Below are 21,697 nucleotides of genomic sequence, written 5' to 3'. Positions count from 1 at the left end.
TTTAAAACCCGCTTGGATGCAGCCCTGTGCCACGTGCTCTAGGTGACCCTGCGTGAGCAGGGGGGTTGGACTCGATGACCTCTGAGGTCCCTTCCAACCTTCGGCATTCTATGATTCTATGAAAAAGGAGTGTAATACTCAGCCTCTTTTCCTAAAAACTTACTGCCCTTGAGAAGAAAGGTGGTGGGAGACAGACATACAATATAGAAGTTGTATCTGAGCTGAATACTCTCAAGTTCCTAACGAGTCTCCTGCCACACTTGGGGTTCCTCACACCAAAACTGCAAGCAAAATGGCAAGGCCAGCAGAAAAATGAAACATGTTCCAGAAAGCCTCACCATATGATAAATTTATCAACAAGTGCATCTCAAATACAGACATGCAAAAGCTACCACAACATAGCAAAAAACCTACCTACATCACTAGGTATAAATGCAAGAAGCAGATTACAGAAACAACTGGAGTATATTAATGAAGTCTCCACAAAATAAGAAATGTTTTTCACCAGCACTTTACAGCAGGAAGCTGTATGAACAGTTTGCAGTTCCTAGTGTTGTAAGGACTTTTTCCAGCAATAAGTAAGAGCAAAATCATCTTTAACTGGCATTTCCTACCCTCTCACTAGCACGTCTGTTTACCAAAAAAGGCAGGGCTGGTGGAATCTTAGTTGCTGCAATTCAATGCCACTAAAACTATGCACAAATATCTGGCTAGAGTAGCAACAGGTAGACCTGTTCTCTCAGAAATATAATGCTTCAAAACCGCTAATCAGGAAAATTTGCAACATGCTTTTTAGAGTGAAACGTGAGGTGTGTTTGAACCAAGAGGTTTTCTACACTTCAAAAACTCTGTGACTTTTTATCTTCTCTCTTACCAAGTGTTCCCAGTAACTAAGAGATGTTTTCTCATGCCATTTTACCCATAACCTCTGTCACACGTGCAAAGTCAGCAGACAGAAAACAGACCAAATTTTTATTCCCGTATTCGTATTGACTAAAATGCAACTAAAATTGGTAGCAATTCGCCTGAAATTCGGCAGAAAACTAATGCAATATATAATCACTGTTAAAGGAAAAAAAATGTAATAAAAAATTTCATCTTCTAGTTAGGTTCAAGAACATTCATTTTAATAGTTTTCCCTCTCTGCTTTAGGTTCTTATGACAACACACATTTTTGCTGGATGCAGGTCACTGACAATACTTTCCCTACCCCCATTTCAGAACACACTGAAGTTCAAACAGGAAAACCACACACAACACTGCTGAAGAACAGTATTTTACTTCCTATACTTCCTATACAATCTCCAAACACACAGTACTTAAGAACACATTAAAAATTAAAATCAAAATAAAATCAAAATATTGATATTTTGTGAGTTTTAATTTGCATTAACATAAGACTTGAATCCTGGAAACCACTCACCTAAAATGAGATGAAGCTTTGTATCGGTCTGAAAGGCATAATGCAACGTGACCAGAAACGGCGACTGCCTGATGTGCTCCAACACCTGCCGTTCCGTCCTCGTGTGCTCAGTTGTTTTGGCTTTTTGGACTATTGTCGCCTTCTTCAAGACCTTCATGGCATAAAGCTTGCCAGCATCATGGCCACTTACTTTCCTTACTAGGAACACTTTTCCATAGGCTTTAAAAGAAAATGTTGGGAGAAAAACGGTCACACACTCATATCTAGTATTATATCCCTTCCAATTTTAACATTACATCATATTTCTTACTTGGTCTTTTTTTCCTGCTGATTACTCATTTTGATGCCAAAACAACAGTACTGCGAACATTCTTGCTAAGGTTTTTCAGATCCATGTGTTCCGTTTTTTTTTTTTTATTCCAGGTTGATACAACAAGAGTGGGGTGGGGGGCAGTGGCAACAAATCTAACAATTTCAGAATTAAAAAGGGCTGATTAATTTTTACTTTGTAATAATATAACACACTCAAAATTTAAAGTTGAGCAGGAGTTTGGAGTCAGAGAGATATTGTCCTTATATTCCCCCAAACGTCGGTCTGTATTTGGGCAACTTGCACACTGTCAGTAAGAGCTTCGTAGCAGAGGTTATAAATACCGCCTAGAAGAAAAGTCAGTCATTTCTTCCTACAACGTGAAGTGCATAGGAACTTTCTAGGGCTCCTACACTGGACTTAAAGCAGAATAAATTGCAGAAACTCTCTAGGACTAAAAGGTATCAATTAATGCAAGAATTTTAACATATTGAACATTAAGTGCTGTAAAGATCCTCTATATTCGAGGAAAAAAGTAGTAACAAATGTGACAAATGTGACTTTTTTTTTAAATATAAAAACACCTTCTGGGACTATTAGTGAATCTAGGCAAATCTGCAGGAAGAATAAAGATTAGAATCAGTAGATGTATAAACAGGATACTATGTGAATGAATCAGTGTTAGTTTTGTAGAAGGAAATAATTATTAACTTTTGCTCAAAGGAGCCATGACGAAGGGAGAAAAATCATCTGCTTGACTTACAGATTTCGAAAGCACTTTACAAGTTTCTTAACAAAAGGGTCTTAAAAGCATTGAACAATTACAGATTCAAAGAGAAGGTCCTCTCATGGATTCAGAACTACACTAACAGACAGAAAACTGATGTTTATTTTTTTCCTAGTGACAACCGATCACTGCAAATGTTCATGCTGCCTGATTCAGTTATACATCAGCCAAGAAGCTGATTTTCTCAGGTTAGTAAATTATTCACTTCAACAAAAGCCAAAGTTGACTGCAAAGATGCAGAACAACATCATGATATTAAGTACCTGAATAATAAAATGGCAGATAAAAATCCAACTTGGTAAATGAGCAATTCCTTTAGAAAAATAATTGTGCAAATGGTTACAGCTGAAAGCTCATAGGTAACTAGAGTTATTACTGACAGATTAAAAAAACTCCTTAATGGTCAAAAAAGGCAGAAAGCAACAGAATGTTAGAACCAAAAGGAAAGGAATAACAGGGAATCACTTCTTTCACTGTCTCACTAAAAATTCTAGCCAAAAGTATTTACATGAGCTCCTTTAAGTACCCAAGAAAGAGCAGATTTTGAATCAGAACATTTGGGGAACATTCGAAGCTACATTAAATTGAAACAACAAAAAAAAAAAGGCCCTAGATTTTAACACTTTGCTAGCTGTATCTTTGATTATCCTTTATGAAAGCAGGCAATATTGCCTCAAGCGGCAGAATCCTACAAATACATTAAACAGGATCAATTATAGTTTTAAATAGAGCATAAAACAAACAACAAATTATAAACATGTGAATTGTACGAAAATATCTAGAAGTTAGACTAATGCCATCTTAAAAGGATTTTGATATAGAGCTTTACCATGACACAAATCATTTTCTCCATAAAATTCAGAAGGGCTGACAGAATGATGAAGACTCTCAGCAGTTTTGATGAGAATAAATTTTAAGAGCACTATTTTAATCAAATGACTCATGACATATTCAACATCAGAATCTCTGATACCACTATAAGATATTCACTTAAGAGAAAACTGCAACAGCAATCAATTTGAAAGGCCAAAAGCAGAAGGAGCAAAAGCTGATTTCAAGAATATCTTCAATAACAATCCTATCCCAGGAAAGCTTTCACACTTCTCAGAGCCCTGTTTTAGTATTCATTTTTGTGAAATCTGATATACAGCTCAATTATTTGGCAGAAATATAGAGCAATGTACACACACACACAACCCTTAAGTATCTGCCTCCAAAAATCCTTTTAAAAAATTACAGTAGGACTGAAAATCAATATATATTATTGGTTTACTGCAAATCAATATCAGAGATATCAATATAGGAGACAACTAAAAGATTTCATGCCAGCAATGTATAACCGAAGGTCCACTTAAATTAAGAGGCAGAAAAATATAATTGGGAGATAAGGAATTCTTTTCACTAATGCCTCTCTTTATGAATAAGTATTTAGTAAAATAAATCAGGTGGGGAAGAAAAAAATCACTAGAATATTATCAAGTACATACATATTGAAAGTCCACAAATTAAAAATATGAAGTAATCTCTGCTCGTTTATTGCTTTTGTATAAATGCACACACAATAAGCCACTGCACCATGTCAGCTGATTCTTACAGAGGAAATGCAACCAATTCTTATTGTTTTTACCAGAGAGGATGCATGGTTTCTGTGGACCTTTCAATCTAGCAAAACTTGATGATTTTACACTGTTTTAAAGCAGTGGTTTTAAATCACAAATTAAACTATGCCACCTTCTAAAATGTCTTTCTGTATGGCTAGCTCAAGAATAATGATATGAGACAACAATAGTAAAAGGTTCCAAGTCACAAACCATCTAATGGTTCGGATAATTTCACTGCATTCTTGTGTAATATGTGCTGGAGGATAATTACATCTATACAAGCCCACATCAGCCACATTTTTTAAATTGTTATAATAGTCCTTAGATTATGGGAAGTGGCAAATTTGGAAAGGCACAGAGTTCTAGCAGCTAAAATCAGGGGGGAAAAATAAAAAAAAGTTCAAGCAAAAATCCCAGCATAGACCAAAGTACAGCAGTCTGAACAAGCATTTCCAAATCTTACTGTCCAACTCTCCCAGAACTCATTGATGTATAAATGGGATGAAGTTTTCCAAATGTTCCTTAGGTTGAACACAGTCACCTCTTTTCAGTCCACATTTTGTACAGAAAAATAAATTCCTAGTTCCATATCATATTTCGGAATAGCCATCCTACCTTACCTGCAATATTCACCATAGCTATCCTTAGCAGAAACTGAATAAAACTTAATTTGATTCTTGGAAAGATCTAACTTAGTTCCACTGTCTTAGCTTTCTCAGACTACCTCCTGACCTTAGATGCAGCTTGATTATTCCTTCTTGCATAACAAGATTTCTGAGCTGATTATTTAAATCACACATTCATGCTCACGATTTTCTTCCCTTCACTGCAAAATATATTCCGATTCCAAATATCCTCTATATGCAGTCTTTAAACTTTTCAATCCTGTTGACTTTTTGGCTAGTTCTCCCATTTTAATCTTGGTCCATCCTTGAGAGTTTTATATATAGATTTCTCCTTTATTCATTCTTTTAGTTTATTGATATTATTAATCAACACTTAAAAAAAAATTGACTTTTTCATCAATTAGTCCTGATGCTGCAAAGCTTTGAGCTCTGGAAATAAATTAGGGTCCAGAGAGTGTTAATGATTAGATGAATTTTTAACTCTTTCATCACATAAACCTAAAATGCCTGCATAGCAATTCTCACATGAGCAATTCCAATGTATTGAGTATTCTCCTTCATGTAAGGCAGTTATATTTTTGTTTCTGACTATTCTTCTGTCTAATCTAATAACTAGTCAAGCGGTTATTAGGCAACAATACATGTGGCTCCTGATATTATCACTTCTTAAACACCACTGAAAGACTGAATAAAAGTATAATTTTTAAAATCACAATAAGTGTTACTATTGCTGTGAAGGAAAAGAAGGAATAATCCATATGTGAGAAAACAAGGCACTCAAAATGACCTCTGGATCATTAAAATGATCTTTCTTTACCCTTCTCTCTCTCTCTCTCTCTCTCTCTCTCTCTCTCTCTCTCTCTCTCTCTCTCACACACACACACACAAATATATATATAAAATAATTAGCACCCTTCTGACTGTGATGGTAGATACTATACAAAACAAATGCAAATCAAAGAAATACATGTTAAAGAAAATAACAAGTGTGAAACTATACACAATCTGGAATGAAGAAAATACTATCACAAAGAACCTCTTCCACATGAGAAATATTAGCCTAAGGATACTGTTTCTTTCTGTCTTGTTTTACCTCTCTTTTTTAAAAGTAAGCATCTAAAACAAGAATAAATACAAATAACTGTTGCTGCTTCACTGCTGAAAAAAGTACCAAGTCATAATTATGTATTTAAGCAAGGCAGCACTGAAGGAAACTTAATTTTGAGTATCTTTAGTTTATTCAATTGTCCAGCAGCAGGCTATATTAAAAATATTGCCATTAGTTAAAATACTATCTATATCCATCAAGTAATTTGTCTGAAGGCTTCAATATATTCTGCCTTCTATTACTGAAGATCATTCAAGTGTCAAATAATGTGAAAACACTTTGGAGAGTCTCTGCATAACTCCACAGTGGCAAATAAAAAATAAAAACCTTTTAATTATGTTCAACTGTATGACAGTAAAACCAGTAGTATCTAGCAGCAGTACCTAGAATCTACCTAAACATGCAACAAGCATTACTCACAATAAAAGCTATCAGATCCCCTCGTTCATTTTTCTTTAAAACACTCCAAACCATGGGAGAGTTGTCATTTTTATCCCTTTGAACCTCTTGGTCCAAGATGACCTCAACCACCCATCCCCAGCATTCAGCTTCACAAAGTGCACTTCCAGCACACAGGAACAGGAAAAGAACAGAGCTGTTCCCCCGCTGTGGGGGGAAGAGTTTTCTGCTCTTTCATCATCTTGAGCATAATTTTAAGACAAGTCACTAAAGGCAAAAGACAAGGGTTGTTTGGACAGGTCTTTGAGTTCCAGGAACTTCTCTGCCTTCTCCTCTTTTTTTTAAATAATAGAAATAATGGACTACATCACCTGCCATCATTTTCTGGCTGAAGGGCATCTAGTAAAGCATGTGTAATTTGCACCCCAGTAATGGACTGAGAAGGCCATAGCAGTCATCCTCTTTTCTCCTTCTGCCTTCAAGTATGAGAGCACGAAGTTACAAGCCTAAATAGGATCCCCAAAATTCAAGGCAGAACGCATTTGAGATGAATTGAACTGAAGTTCAATTCAGTTGCTGATGAACCGAACTGAAGGTGAATTGAGTTGAACTGAATGCATAGCTCCAAATTTTCCCAACTGCAGCAGCTATTTCAAGAATTATTGCATTTTCTCAGGTTATCTTTCCATATCTAAAATAAGCACTGTACAATAATTCTTTTCCTAAAATATAGATATGATAAAGGCTTTCATATATTATTAAATAAATAGCGCTGGAGTCAACTTGTAGCTCGCTGTGATTCTGTAACCCTAAGCCCTTTACTCCTGTAACTTTTTATTGTACAGATGAGCATTTCAAGGCCATTTTAGACTCACTGCCTGTTCCCAGCACTCGTGTGATATCATTCCTGTTCTGCTTTGTCGATTCAATGAAAAGAACACAGAAATTCTGACCATAACAATTAAAAACACTCTTAATTTTCAACTTATTTCTAGCTGCATCAAGATTCTGTTGATATCTGAGTAAAAAACATCTAACATAAATGGTATCATATACCATGGTATTCTTTTAAAATGTGTTGCAAGGGTGAGAGAAGTGCAATCCTCAGAACGTCTCTTAAATGAGGAAGTGAAACGTCCTCAGCAAGACTGCCTAGGAAGGCTGCAGAATTTCTGCTACTGGAGGCCGACAGAATAAATCTGTGTCCTTTGGACAAGGCAGCTATCATTGATCCTGCGTTGGCAGAAGGAACTCTAGGAATTCCTTAAGACTATCACAGTCTTCTTCTCCGTGATTTTGTGTCAGGACAGAAGAGACAAATTTCAGATATTCACTTCCTGAAGAGTGAACAGAATCAGAACCCTTCTGATTGGGTGAAGTGCATTTAATACTAGGCAATACTTGACAAGTGAACTCCTCCGAGGCACCCAGTTCATGGTTCTCAGCTCTGATACACTTAGTGCAGAGTGAACAAAGCTTCACGAATGCCTTGTTGGTCTAGTCTATAGGTTCCACAAGCAAAATCCAAGCTGTGATTCAAATTATGTACTACAGAAATGCAAATAACACTGTTGACAGAAAGTACTACTCTTTCCACAAATACCATTTCAGGATACCTAAGGTCTCCCTGGATTCTCAAAACGGGCGGGAATCTTTTAATCAGCTCTTGAACTAGTTTGAACACAGTGAGTCAGACGTTCCTGGAGTAATCCAGCCATTAGAGCAGGAGGGAGAGGCAAGCGTTTCTTTTCCGCCCCTTCCTTCGCACATACACATAATGTCAACCTTCTTGTCAACCTGCTGAAGCAGACTGGTCTGAGAGGTTCTTGATAATAATTACCCTGCTGTCCTGACTGAATAGGCTATTTTAGGGGTATGAGCCTAAGGATTACCTGGTATGATTAAGGGTACATTAGGCCAAGAAAAGTCAGCTAATCTATTCACGAAGGCAAGAGAGTATGGAAGGTGGCAATGAATAATAGACAAAAGTTCAACCGCAGCCAAAGGGCTATTCAGAGGTACTGCCCAAAGAAGGTAGGAGGAGGTCAGGCTACTACCAGTCTAAACTTGAAGATCGACACTTACGAAACTACCAAATTCACCTTTTATTCCAAATGCAGCAGCTGTAATACTAAGGTGATCTCAGGCTAATGGCAAGGAAAACAGGAGATAGAAATATGGACCAGTCGGGACCAGTCTTCATCTTTCATTAAGAAAATCAATCCAATTTTTCCATCAACAAGAGAGAAAGTAGAAATGCCCACAACAAATGTATGATTATGAGCTAGAAGAATAAAAGGTGCTGACCTCAAACCAGTTATAATGAACCACTTCAGAAGAGCAGAATTGCTTAAACCTATGAATACGCAACATGCATATCTGAGCACTACAGCTTCCTTGACCTTACCTACAGAAACTGGACAGAAGAATTGACTCGTTACGTCTTTTAGACTCAAATTAAAAATTTATTTCAGAAACATAAAAATGTAATCCTCCAGGACTTAATGGTATAATGAAATGACAAAAGAATTTATGACACAATTGCAGAGATCAAAACCCTTTGCTCATTGCAGAGATCAAAACCCTTTGCTTTCTTGTTCTTTATGCAGCAGTTTGTGGAACTGTAGTTTCATTGCTAGCAGTTAATGATCAGTACCATTCACACTCAAAAACCAAAACCTCTAACTTTTATAGACCTCAATACTGTCTACTCAACAGTGGATCCTGTCAGTACTGACAAAAAGTATCAGCATTCTGAGAATGCACACGCTTATAAGAGTGTGTGTATGTATGTATATACATATTTATGTGTATATAAATACACATACATATTCATATATATGTATATATGAATAAAATATATGCATGCTGTGTGTATATATGTAATTAAATGTGTATATGTATCCACAAACACATATATGTACATAATACAGAGGAAATAAAGCATTAGAATTATCAACAGTCTTGCTAGTTACAGATGTCCTATAAACCCCCTGAGACTCCAGTATCATACAGAAATCCACAAAACAGAGCATATTTTCCATCTTAAAAAATTACTGGGGTTTGAGTATGATGGAAATAGACCTCATCATCCTATTGCGTAAGGTACTGACACAACTGTCTTTTCAGAAATTCCTAAAAAATAGTCAGAAGAACTTAATGAATTTTTCAAGCTCTTGCCTTAAATCATATTTTTCCATAAACTGCATTAAATCTCCAAAAAATCAAGCCATTTTTCTTCTATTTTCAAGTGAAACATCTGCAACAAATGTTTCAAGTTATAACACCTGACTTCTTAATTTTGCACAATGTTTGTGGAGAAAGGAAAAAAGAAAAAAAAAAAGGGTGATACATCTTCCTAAAGAACTTTCCAATAATAAAAAAGTTCAGCTGGAAAACAAAAGTGTACTTAAGAGTATTGCTTCCAATATTCAGCTTAGAAAAACAGTGCGTCTTACCTCCTGTTCCAAGAACTTTCAAGAGTTCAAAGTTTTCAATGCCAACTTTCTCTGCATGGCCTGTCAAGTTTGCTGAAAAAAGAAAGAAAAATACATCAGAGATGTAACACACAACCATCGTTTTGACAGATGACTACAATTTCCATAACATAAAAAGTTAGTAGCTACTAAATGAAATGCATGACATTAAAAGGATACATCAGCACCATACTGTACTATTTTAATTTGAAAAGTAGAGCACATTTTTTTTCCTGCAGTTACTGGTGTTTTCAGAGACATAGAATCATAATTTAGGTTGGAAGGCACCTCCAGAGGTCATTTAGTCCAAAGCCCTAACTAGCCCTACTAGTTAGATCATACTGCTCATGGCCTTGTCCAGACAAGTCTTAAACAACTCTATGGACAGAGATTCCACAACCTCTCAGGACAACCTGTTCTCCATTTAAACACCTATTATAATTTATTTTTTATTATATTTATTATATATAATATTACTATATATATTAAAATATAATATTATTTATTTTATATCTTTTGTTATTTATATTTTATTATTTAAACACCTATTATATATTTTTTCCCCTAATATCTACCTGAAGATCATGTTTCAACTTGGGTCTGCTATCCCTCATCCTATCACCAAGAGCCTGTGAGAGAGTTTAGCTCTACCTCCTATCTATCCCTCGAATAAGTAGTTGTAAGCAAGAAGGTTTCCACTTAGCCCCAGCATTCCCCTTGATGCTGGATGAAATGGTACGTGGGATGAGAAAAGCACGGAGTTACTAAAGCTAGAAAGAGTCACCTCTATTACCAAAGGACCCTGAATCTACATGGACAACTTATCTGGAAAAGAAATAGGTTGCTCCAAAGCTATTTGATTTCCTGGGGAGCTTGAAGGGAGGGGATTATACATTTCTCATCTATCAATGCCATTTTGAGTACTTTTTGTCTAACAGTCATTTTTCTAAGCAGAGAAGTGAAGACTCTTGTTAGAAAAGGACGGGTTTTTTTCCCCTAAGATGATGAAAGAAAGCCTTAAGCAACTCTCCTTTTCCAGTTTTTATGCCTACCATATTATCATTCACCCATTTGTATCAACACAATTGTAGACCATGCAGCAGAAATTGCCCAAGGAAATGGTTCATGTTAAAAGTAGTAGGAAAACAAAATACATTTGATAATTTTTTTAAGCAAGACAAGTTCCCTGGTACACTGAAATGGTAAACTGCAGTTTTTCTAGCTAAATAAAGCTATGTAACATGGCATGGCAGCTTAAAAAAATAAATAAATTAAAAAAACCTCACACAGTAACTTCAAGTCAAGCTGCATGTTTCAAGGCTAGTAAAAAAGAAAATGAGGCTTAGGAAAGACATGCAAGAAGTTTTAAGTTGCAGTAACACAGATTTCAAGTGCAAAGATCTCTTGACCCTAAAGGGAAATTCTTTCAACAGCAATGTTGGAATTCATTTTCTCAGTTCAACAGAAATTCTAATTTGGTTTGATAGTTCTAAGAAACTCCATAAGGCTGCATGAATTCTATATTCATTAGCAGAATTTACAGTTAATCTCCATAGAGCTGTAGTAACTCAACAAGTCAAAACAAAGAACACAAAGCTTCAAGAAGACTTCTCATTGCCTCTGCAGAGGAGGGACAAGCATCAGAAATTATGACTGTAAATAAGTCAGCAAGCACAGTCTAGACTCATTCCAACAATCCTAGGAATCTGTACACATACACAGAATGTATCTAGGAGTGACAGAGTAGTATTAATGTTCTCATTCAAGGCATTGATGAAATCTCATTTAAAAATCTCATTTTCAATTATTATCATCCCACTTTACAGGAGATAACATCAAATTTGGAACAGGTGAAGAGATTAGTTTGCCTCACTGGGAGATTAGAGAGCCCAGAAGAGCTTTTAGAATTTTCTCTTGAAGGAATACAAGTACACCTGACAGTGATTTTGGCAAATCTAAGGGAATTTGCAAGGTCTCCTAGTGTTATATGTAATAAATGAAATACACAGCACAGCAAAATTATTATAACTGATAAGAAAAGCAATGTTTTTTAATAACATATAATAGACAAGACTTCAGGACCAAAACTGTTAACAAATGAACGATGCATGTGCTCCACACCAACTGAGCTGGTTTACAGCACTAGTTTCACATGTGTACAACATAACAAATACTGTTACTAGTGCCACATCACAGCTACTGCCGAAGTCAACAAAAGGAAAATGTAGGCATCTGCCAAGAGAGCATTAATAGTAGGTAAGGCAGAAATAAATTGAGTTAATGCCTAAAGAATCATAGTAAGTCCTGTCACGCTCAGAGAATAGTCTGTCTTCAGGCAACTGGTACTTCTCAACAAGAGCTGAAGAGTACTCAACACGAGCAGTTTCAGAGTGGGATCTTTCCTGCCTCAAACAGCAAGAATCAGGGCTATTCTAAGGAGATCAGTGCTAGTGTGTCAACAATTTTTAATAAAACAGTGGATACTACTAAAGAGATCCAAGACATAGAACTTGTCTGGATACTAGATAAGTGCTTATTTTAAATGGCCAAAAACTTTTACTTTAAAAAAAAAATCTGTTTTTGATCTTCCAATACGCACACCTCCAAAAAATTAAAAAAAAAAATGTTTTAACATTTCATCTTGTAAAGAACTGTCAGAAGAAGGCTTTTCAATTAAATGCCCTTACAGAAGGCCAAACAATCATTTCACTCTGCAATATTCTTAGAAGGGAAGAGGATGGAAAGAAAGGAATATGTAGAAATGCCCCATCTCCACACACTGAAAATTTGCAGTATTGGCTACAGTCCTAAAAGACATCAATTCTTAAGCTTAGATTGTATTTCACATTCAATAACTTTAGTAGAACTCGCCCTACTTTCATGTGATTAGACAGGCGTAAGCAAAGAGCTGAATGATAACAAGTATGAACTATTATGTACTTGTTTCAATGGGAACTAGAATTTCATGCTATCCATTTAATTTCTTCTATCCATTTCTACTTTAAAAAGCAAAAAAAGAATGTTAAGTATGTTACTGTAATCTCATTTTCATAACTAACAGGGGGGAAAAGCAACACAAATATGCATGTGATCACCGTAAAAAAAAATTCACTTGTTTCTTCATTACACTGAGATAAAAAGCCAGCCCACAAGACCAGATAGCCAAGAAGTATCTGCAGTACATGCTGGTATGAGAGGACACTTGAAACACAAACTCTCTCAGAATGATTCCTTATAACCTAAGTATAACTACCCTTCATCTAAAAAATTAACAATATATCTACAAACTCACAGGAAGAGATGAGCAATTCCCAGACAAGACTGCCATTCCCCCACCAAAAAACCAAGCTAAGGGCCTGCTCCCAACCCACATTCTTTCCCATGGCACTGCATTTCTTGGTCTGCCTCCACTAAAACTGAGTGCAGCAGTTTTTGACACTCTAGCAAAGATAAGGTATTTTCCCCAGAACGAAGACTGCCATGCCATGCCAACATTTCCTTGCACTTTGAAGAGTGTATATCCCTGGAGATCGGTACTTACACTCACCAGCGCCCTCAGAAAGAGTCTAAATGACCACTGCTGTGGGAACTTCCCACAAGGAGCAATTTGCAGTAACAGGACAACTCTTCCGAAGTGTTTGTTTGACGGACTTTGAGGGACTACCACAAGACGACTGCTGCTGATGGATCACACAGAACTTGAACTCAGGGAAAGGACCTCCACCCTTAACCATCACTATGCTAAAGTTGCTATCAGAGCCCCGCTCAACAACAACCTGTGCAACCTGCCTGAAGACAACATATGTTGTACATGGAGCAGGATGTACACACAGCAGTCACACACCAGGTTATTTCTACCAGTAGCACCATAATGCTGCAGTGCATAAAAAGATGCCATTCGGGAACAGTGGCTTTGGCTCCACTCTCAATTCAAGAATGTGCATGAGAAAAGCCACTATGGCAACAGAAAACTTACATTTCTCCAAATGTCTGCCCAAGTGCATTGATGCATCACAAGGCACAAAGGAAAGGAGCTTCAAAAGGAAGAAACTACTGTCCAAATCAAAAGGACAAGAGCTTTTCCATATGTGATCTGAAGCTAAACATGACATGGCAATATCCAGGATGGTGGAACATGAGGAGAGAGGAGAAAAAAAAAAAAGCCAACCAACAAACAAAATACACCCAAGTAAAAGTTGCCAGCACCTTCTAAGTTAGGTAAAGATAGGTGAACAATTAGGAAAATTTCTATTTGCAGATTTTCCACTCCAGTTCAGAGCAGAACCAGCACCAGACCAACATTGTCGAAAGCGCAGTAGGCAGATGAGATGGGGAGATACAACAGTTCAGTCCAGAAGCAAAACAAAGGGAAAGGCAAGATACCATGGCCATCCATAAAAACAAGTGAAAACAATGGCATTGGACCCAAGAGTCACCTTCAAATGCAGCAGGAAAGCAAATGTCTAGAAATATTCTCACTGTGGAGACAAACATCCATGTGCACGATGATCCACACCACCATTTTAAGTTCCCTTGGAATACAGCAGTCTGTTTCATTCTGGGGACCAGGGCCAAATACTTCTACTTGATGAAGAGGCTCCAAGTAACACAGAAGCTGACACTGTCACCTGGACTAGCCTCGAGCTTTAAGAAAGCCTGGTGGGAATTAAGCAACTTAATTAAGAAAATGTATTATCTTAATAAAAGTATTTTAGCAGTGGTGGTTTTTAAATTAAAATGTGATGTCCTTTCAGATTCTGGACTCCACGGCATACAGGTCAGAAAGCAGGTTTGAAGCAGAAAAATGAATCTACTCCATTTGTTCAAATAGCCTTCACTTAAAGGCAAGTTCTGCCCAAGTGCTGTGACTTGTCTTCTCTACTCTCAGCAACACTAGACCACCAGCTCTGCTGTTTCTCTGAGCACAGCAACAAGCCTCAGAATCTTTCAAGGAAAACAATGATAAAAAACAAGGAAAAGGAGAAGGAGAGAGTCTGCAGCATTTCAAACTACTAGGCATCTGATGCCTGGCGCCAATGCCATTTTTTTTCCTAATCTATTTCTTCAGATAATGGCTCAGTTCCACTCACCTAAGTGATGCACTTTAATCATGGCAAAAATGCACCCAATTCTGCACTCACTATACAGAAGACAAGTATCAGGTGTGTTATTCTGAACTCTAGAATCACAACTAAGGTAACAACTGCCCGTGCTCTGTACCATTAGATGCTTAAACAGAGTGCCACTCCAGCAGAGAAAAAGCTCAAGAACTCATGGAACTGATGAACCCATCCTGGAAGGCTTGGAGACAAAAAGTTTGCACAGTCCGAAAAGGCAAAGACCTAATTATTGGCTAAGTGTAATAAGACATGTGGAAGTACAGAAGCATGAAATACTGTGGGGAAAAAAAAGACAGATAACAATCACTGCCATCATCAACAGAGACTGAAGCCACAAAAAACTATATCCTGCCAAAGTTTTCATTTGTACATCAGAAGCTGAAAGAGAAATAAAAAAAATAGAAGTTTGAGACTAACAATCCAGACTCACACTAGTCTGAGTTGGAAACACCGCCTACTAAGAAGCATTTGCATTCATCAGTCCCTTCGCTATTCCAAAGGTGATTTTGCCATGAAGTTTGTCATTACTTTCAGTAAATCATTACTGTAAGTAAACTAGCAGCTAAACGTGCAGTAATCCCTCCACACACAAAAAGTAGGTAAATAACTAACTAATGAATAAAGTTGTTAGAGATGATCTTATGCTGAAGAAAAGGTTAAAATAGGCAAATCAAAATAAGAGATATCTAAAGACTTCGCATACCTTTTCAAATCAGAAATTACATCAAAGGGCAATGTATGAATCAGCTGTGGCCCTCCCTCTCTGCCAGCAGGAATAAGTAACAATTCAAAAAATACACTCACTTCAATCACATTCTCCCTCTTGACACAGAGTTAAAAGGATGAGAATATAGATTAACTTATCAGCAAAGGAAAGACAATTGACAATTTAAATTTTGGTGAAAGGCCTTTATGTATTAGCTTCTGCAAGCATGAACCAGGAAAGCTCAAGAACTTTCTTGACACTGATCCTTTCTAACATAAGCTTTTATGACCAATTGTCCAAACACAAAACGTTTGCAGATATCAACAGAAAAGGGGGAAAGGAAAGAGTCACGACAGATCACAAAACAAAACACAAAAAGTAAATAGAAGGCCAGCACGTAAGTCAAGTCCTGTGTAAGTCAGGCCATCTGTCTATCTACAGAATAAGTTAGGGCAGAGAGCTTGCATGTCATCTTCAGGGTTGTATAATAATTCAAAAAAAGAATAATTAACTCAGCGCTTAATGTTTACCAGAAGATATCAATAAATGCTGCCAAGTGAGGGAGGGAACCTAAAAGAAATTTTTACATCAGGAATACAGCTGCAAATCACAACCTCAGATACCCAAGCTGTCTCAGGCATTTAAGCAACTCTGGCAAGTGTTTTCTGGACAGTTTCCTAATTTAAGATCCTAAAAATGCATCTGAAGAGGCAAGTAAGGCTCTTAACTGTTTAGTGGAATCCAAGATGAGCTTTTAAACTATCTTTGTGTTTAGAGTTCATTAGGATAGGGTTCAACAATACAGTGGTAATAAAAACTACGTCTACTAGACCTCATTTATATGACACATTTCATAGAATATCCTTGAAGTAACTAGCGCTAACAGAATGATAAGTCTGCTAACTGTAGCACAGTTAGTATCTGCAGATCTTTTTCGCCAAATTCATTAGTTTCCTCAACTTGGTAAAACACAAACAGTCCTTCTCCATCATAATCAAAGCTGAATTAGAACTTAACAGGAGATAAATACGAGGAATTTCTTGGACTATGAAACATAAATAGTCTTGATTTGGTAAAGAACAATATTCAGACATCTTAATTATATCAAAGATGATTCACAAACTCACTCTTTAGAAAACAATCCTAGTATTTCCTAGTGTACAAAATACCAGAATATACATACTTTAGTGCTTAAAAGGGAGAACTAGAACTAAAGTTACAATAATTTAGTATTTGAAATACGAAACTCTTTATACTTTGATCTCTACAAAATATACAGAATTACTAGATAGTCCTACATGAAAACTGCTTTCGCAAATTATCACTTAAAACATAGACTTTAAACTTTCATAAAAAATGTTTCCTTTTAAAGATAAAAAATACATATACACTATAGAGTTGCCAGCTGTAGCTCTATAACAAAGGCTGAACTGTACTTAAAGCATGGCTTCTTCTTTTTTAGGCATATGAATTTTCACAATGCCTTAGGACATATGATATGAACACACAAGGAACTGCCTTGCAATTTGCAAATAAATCTTCTCATGTTTAAGTTCTCATGCAAGGGGGGCAAATAAGAATTTGTAACATTAAACCTTTCAGATAATATGTGCATCACCTACAGTGTTTCATAGTTTCATATCAGATTATAAATCAGACTACTTTTTAACTCAAGTGTAAGTTTCAGATTCTTCTGCCTCTGAAGCCCTGGAATCCAATCTCATATTGACTTCTGGGCTTCACATCCCTTTTCCCATAGTGGAGTCAGGCAGACAAAGCACAAGTTAATGCAAGTTCTTCAGTCTCGAAGTTTGTAATAGCATTAAAGTGAATCCAAGCATCTTCTTCAAAACAGTGCAGATTTGCCAGAAGGAAAGAAACAATGGCTCAAAGCAAAACAAAAAAACATACACACTGCTTATTGCCCACGCATTCATGGTCTCACACGTTCCTATCAAGATCCCAGTTTTGCAAATCTTCATGTCTCACTGGCAAAGCAGGAAGCCTGCTGCAAGCTGGGCAACCTCCTACCTTAGTCACATATATTGAAGGCTCAGGGTTCTTAGATCCTTATTTTATTTTTTCCCACAAGCAAAAACAGAAGTCAACTAAAAAAAAAAAAAACAAACAACAACAACAAAAATATACACACAAAACCCTTACAGTTAACAGTTACATATTTTATCCTATATTACATCTTTCCCTTTTCTGTGCATATTTTTCATCTTCACAAAAAATGTTCTCTGACAGGCCTTATATTTGCCATTATTTTTTTTCCTGGCATTAACAGCAAACAAAAGATGTGAAGAAGAAATCATTTTCATGATAAACAATATATTTAGAGACCGAAGATGTTATGTTGTACCAACTCTGAGATCAGCCTTATTTAAAAAAAAAAAAAAAAAAAAAAAAACCTTCACTGAATTCCGCAAATAGATTATTCAGGAAAAAAAATAAATTTTCTTATTATTTCTCAACAGAACCAAAGCACAAGTTGTTCTCAGCAGAAACAGACACCTTTTGTCATTTGTTCTTTGGCATATAATTTTTCTTCTATTTCTGGAGAAGGTAAAGGGATTGTACTTTCCCAAACCTCCTTTCTTCTCAGTGTAAGCAAAAGGAGGTGGCAACTAATCTGAAACAAATGGATCGTGAATTTCTGTCGAGGGAAAAACATTTTTGTGCCAGTCTCTTCTTAAAAAAAAAAAAATAAAAAATAAAAAACTTCAGCTGCTGAATATATTAGCAGAAAATCATTATCGACTTGAAACGTGTCCTAAAAGTCACTGCTGTTTCTATTCTAAACAACACACAGGAACCTGAAGCACATGCACTCAGGTAGTTTGCTCAGCTGCAGCAGGGGCAAAACCGAAGTGTATCCCCCAGTTCTTTGCAACACTCTAATAAATTTCACGTACAAAGCCTGGGCACCGCTCAGAGGAGCGCAACCAGTCACAGCACATCTCACAAGGGCCCTCGACTGCTGTACACTACAGCTCCTTCCCTATCGCAGTCCCAATCTACATGCCTTCGAAGCAGTGTTTCTTCAGCAATTGCTTGTTGGTCACACAACAGAGAATGAATTTCAGGGCCCTAATAACACAGGCCAGAACACTAAAAATAACGGTGACCGTACACAGCGCAAAGCAGCATCATAATTTCAAAGGTAAAGTTTAAAAGAAAAGTCAAACCACAATATGACAGGGTTAATGATCAGCTAGCTGGAAGATGCACAGAGTTTCCGCAGGCTAAAACACTGCATATGCTCAAGCCTGGCTTCCCTGTACACCACAGCACTTGCTCGAAGCTAACAAGTTATCTCTTTAGCCCTCAGAGATATTTGTTTCATCTCCAACTCAAGCTTTATACGTTCATTACTCACTTGACTGCAATTAATCCCTGTCTCCGTAGCTAGTTTGATACGTCCAAAGCAATTCCGAGAGTGAAGTAATGGCAAATGCAAATTTTAACTATAAGCTTCATTATGAACCTAATTCTTAGTAGTTTGAGTTACTATTGTCAAGAGCTTCACACAACAACTTCCAGCAAATGAAAACTCGACACTTCCTTCTTGCAGGAGCCATGATTTCTACCCAATAGCACATTCTTTTAAAGCACTGTGGAAACTGACCTCTTTTCCATCTGCTAACATCACAGTTAGGTTCAACATATAACACTAAATCATTCAATTAGTCACAGACCTAGCAAAATGAAATAAAGAAAAGAATAAGGAGGAGAACTCAGGAATCTAAACAAATAATTAAAAAGAGGAGAAAAAAAAAAAAAAAGACATGGTATATAATCTCGGTATTTTAAAAGAACAAAATTCCTATGGTTCCAGTTCCTGTTCTTACATGCCTCTTCAGTTTCTTTTCCAAAGCGAAGCAAAAGCAAATAACCACACTGCATGTTTTAAAACCTGAGAGAAGTTTCAGAGTAGCTTAGAGATTATTATTTTTATATATAAAAGAAAGGCAAGTGCTATTTTCCCTTCAAATTGTGGTATCGCCAAGCACGGCGTGGAGACAAGTTCTGAGACAGTATCTCGAGATGTGTCTTGCACGGTGATGACACCACTGACACCTTCAGGAGTAGGAGTCTCCCAGGAGTGCATGACAGAGCAGCTCCCTCCTCCACCCTAATGCTCCAGAAATAGCCCAATGCTAGAAAGCATTTTAAAGAAAGTAGAGTTCTAAATACTTAATAAGGAGAAGAAAATGGGGAGAAGCAGCTGATTTCCATTAAACTGGATTTCAAAAGCTTACGGAGAGACAAACAAGCCTGAGAAAATTTACATTGAAAGCAGCATCAGTACATTCTGACTCTATAAAAGTTTACCATCAGGACTGATCAAAACAAAATTTGCCTATTATGCTGTATGAGACAGCTCTTTGCCCAGTTTCAAAGAACATGTTTATTCCTCAAACTATCTTAAAATAAATATCCTGTAGAGATTATGTGCTGTCTTAACTTCCATAAAAGAAAGCTAGATATAGTAACGATACGGAATAAATAGGTTGTGTTTCCTTTCCCACACGTCTCTCTCTTGCGTGCTCAAGTCTAACAGAACCTAAGGAGAGAAACACGTTTCCCACCAGTTCTTTTTCCTTTGCCTGAAAGAAAACTACAGCTTATTTGGCTTCTACGTAGCTATCAGGAAGAGTGAGCGTGTGTGTGGTGGGGGGGGAGTTTTGGACTGTTTTTTTAAGCTGCAATGATAGCCACGATCCACTGGGGTCCTTCCGCGGGACTGGAGTGACCCCGGGATAACAGGCTGCGCGCCACCAAAGCCATCTCAGACCCAGCTTCTGCTTTCACCATGGGTCCACTAAAGCCCAACAGCTACACCAACCTGGGGGAGCTTTTCTCAACTTCTGAGAGGAATACAAGGCATCACACAGCGACTTTTACTCAATTTCAGTGGAAAGAATTAAAAAATGGAGAGAAAAGCGATAAAGAACACCAGTTAATGGCATCTTTACTGTTAATAAACACCAAAAATATATACCCTGGTTACATCCTACATGCACTTTTAAATTAAGGGGAAGTTCCAAATATGCTGCAGTATATTCAAGTTGCGTGGAAAGTTCTGAAAAGCACAAAATTCCTGTGCTAAAACCCCTGTGCTAAAAATGTCTAAATATCTCCCATAACACAACAACACATAACTTGGCATTCCCGCTGTACCTTGCAAGGCCATATATATTCCTCATGCCAAAACATGCCCCTACAGAGGGTCTTTCAGGTCACTACAGAGCTGCGGGAAGGCGCACGGAGCGGGAGGACAGATCCCAGCGTAAAACCAGGGAGCCACGCTCTGCCCCCGCAGAAATTGGGGCATGTCACCGATTCCAGAGGACTGGCCGTGCAGAGCGGCACCGCTCGGTGCTGTTCCACCACACACACACACACACTGGCTCCGTCCACCCCCGAACACCGGCACGTCCATGAAAGCCGAGCCCGCGGGCCGCTGCCAGCCGCGGGGCGCCGGGACACATCCCTCACCCACGAAACAGCAGCCAGAAGCCGCTTCCCCTCCGAGCCGCCGCAGCCCCGTTCTTCCCGCTCCCATTCCCTCGCCGGCCCCCAGCAGCCTCCCGAGCCCCCACGTCCCGACGGCCTCTCCCCACGCGCGGGGCGTCCCGCCGGGGCCTGCCCGCTCCCGCGCGGCCGCTCACCGTTCCGCAGCTCGTGCTTGACGGTGCGCAGCGGCTGCTCGTCGCCCTCCGCCGCGCCGGAGGCTCCCTCCTCCTCCTCCTCCATTTTCTCGGCGCCGGCGGCGCGCTGCCCCTGCGTGCGAGCGCGCGTGGAGGCGGCGGGGGTGCCGCCCGGCGCCGGCCGGATCGTGCCTCTCAGGGGCGGCCCGCCGGGATAACGGCCATCGGCGTCACAAAACAGAATAATAGAATATAACAAATCAAAACACCAACGGAGCAGGCGCGAGCAGCGGTTCTGGAGGCACAGGCGGGCACACACGTAGGCTGCCCGGCGCCCGCCCGCCCGTGCCCTTGCGGCTCCCCTCCCCCGTGCTCGGGCCGCCCCGCGGCAGGGCGGGACGGGACGGGACGGAGCGGAGCGGAGCGGAGCGGGACGGAGCGGGACGGAGCGAGGCAGGACGCGGCGCGGAGCGCGGCGCAGCGC

The 21,697-nt window shown here is 38.5% G+C and overlaps 1 protein-coding gene across 1 annotated transcript in view; it reads right to left on the bottom strand.

Annotated features, from left to right (window-relative positions):
• The window catches only part of RPS6KA5 (ribosomal protein S6 kinase A5), a 62,355-nt gene extending 41,037 nt beyond the window's left edge, over positions 1–21,318 (bottom strand). Inside the window, exons 1-3 of the mRNA XM_026046459.1 lie at positions 21,235–21,318; positions 9,713–9,784; positions 1,424–1,642 (exon numbers count right to left, since the gene is read on the bottom strand). Coding sequence (XP_025902244.1) covers positions 1,424–1,580 — 157 coding nt within the window. The 5' untranslated portion in view covers positions 1,581–1,642; positions 9,713–9,784; positions 21,235–21,318. The remainder of the gene's footprint in view (positions 1–1,423; positions 1,643–9,712; positions 9,785–21,234) is intronic.
• Positions 21,319–21,697: the final 379 nt, after the last annotated feature.

The sequence above is a fragment of the Nothoprocta perdicaria genome, unplaced genomic scaffold (genome assembly GCF_003342845.1).
Source record: "Nothoprocta perdicaria isolate Ctin4 unplaced genomic scaffold, notPer1 scaffold_108, whole genome shotgun sequence".
In the NCBI taxonomy this organism is placed as follows: domain Eukaryota; kingdom Metazoa; phylum Chordata; class Aves; order Tinamiformes; family Tinamidae; genus Nothoprocta; species Nothoprocta perdicaria.
The sequence above is the reverse complement of the archived record's forward strand: the minus strand, read 5'-3'. Positions and strand labels throughout refer to the sequence as shown.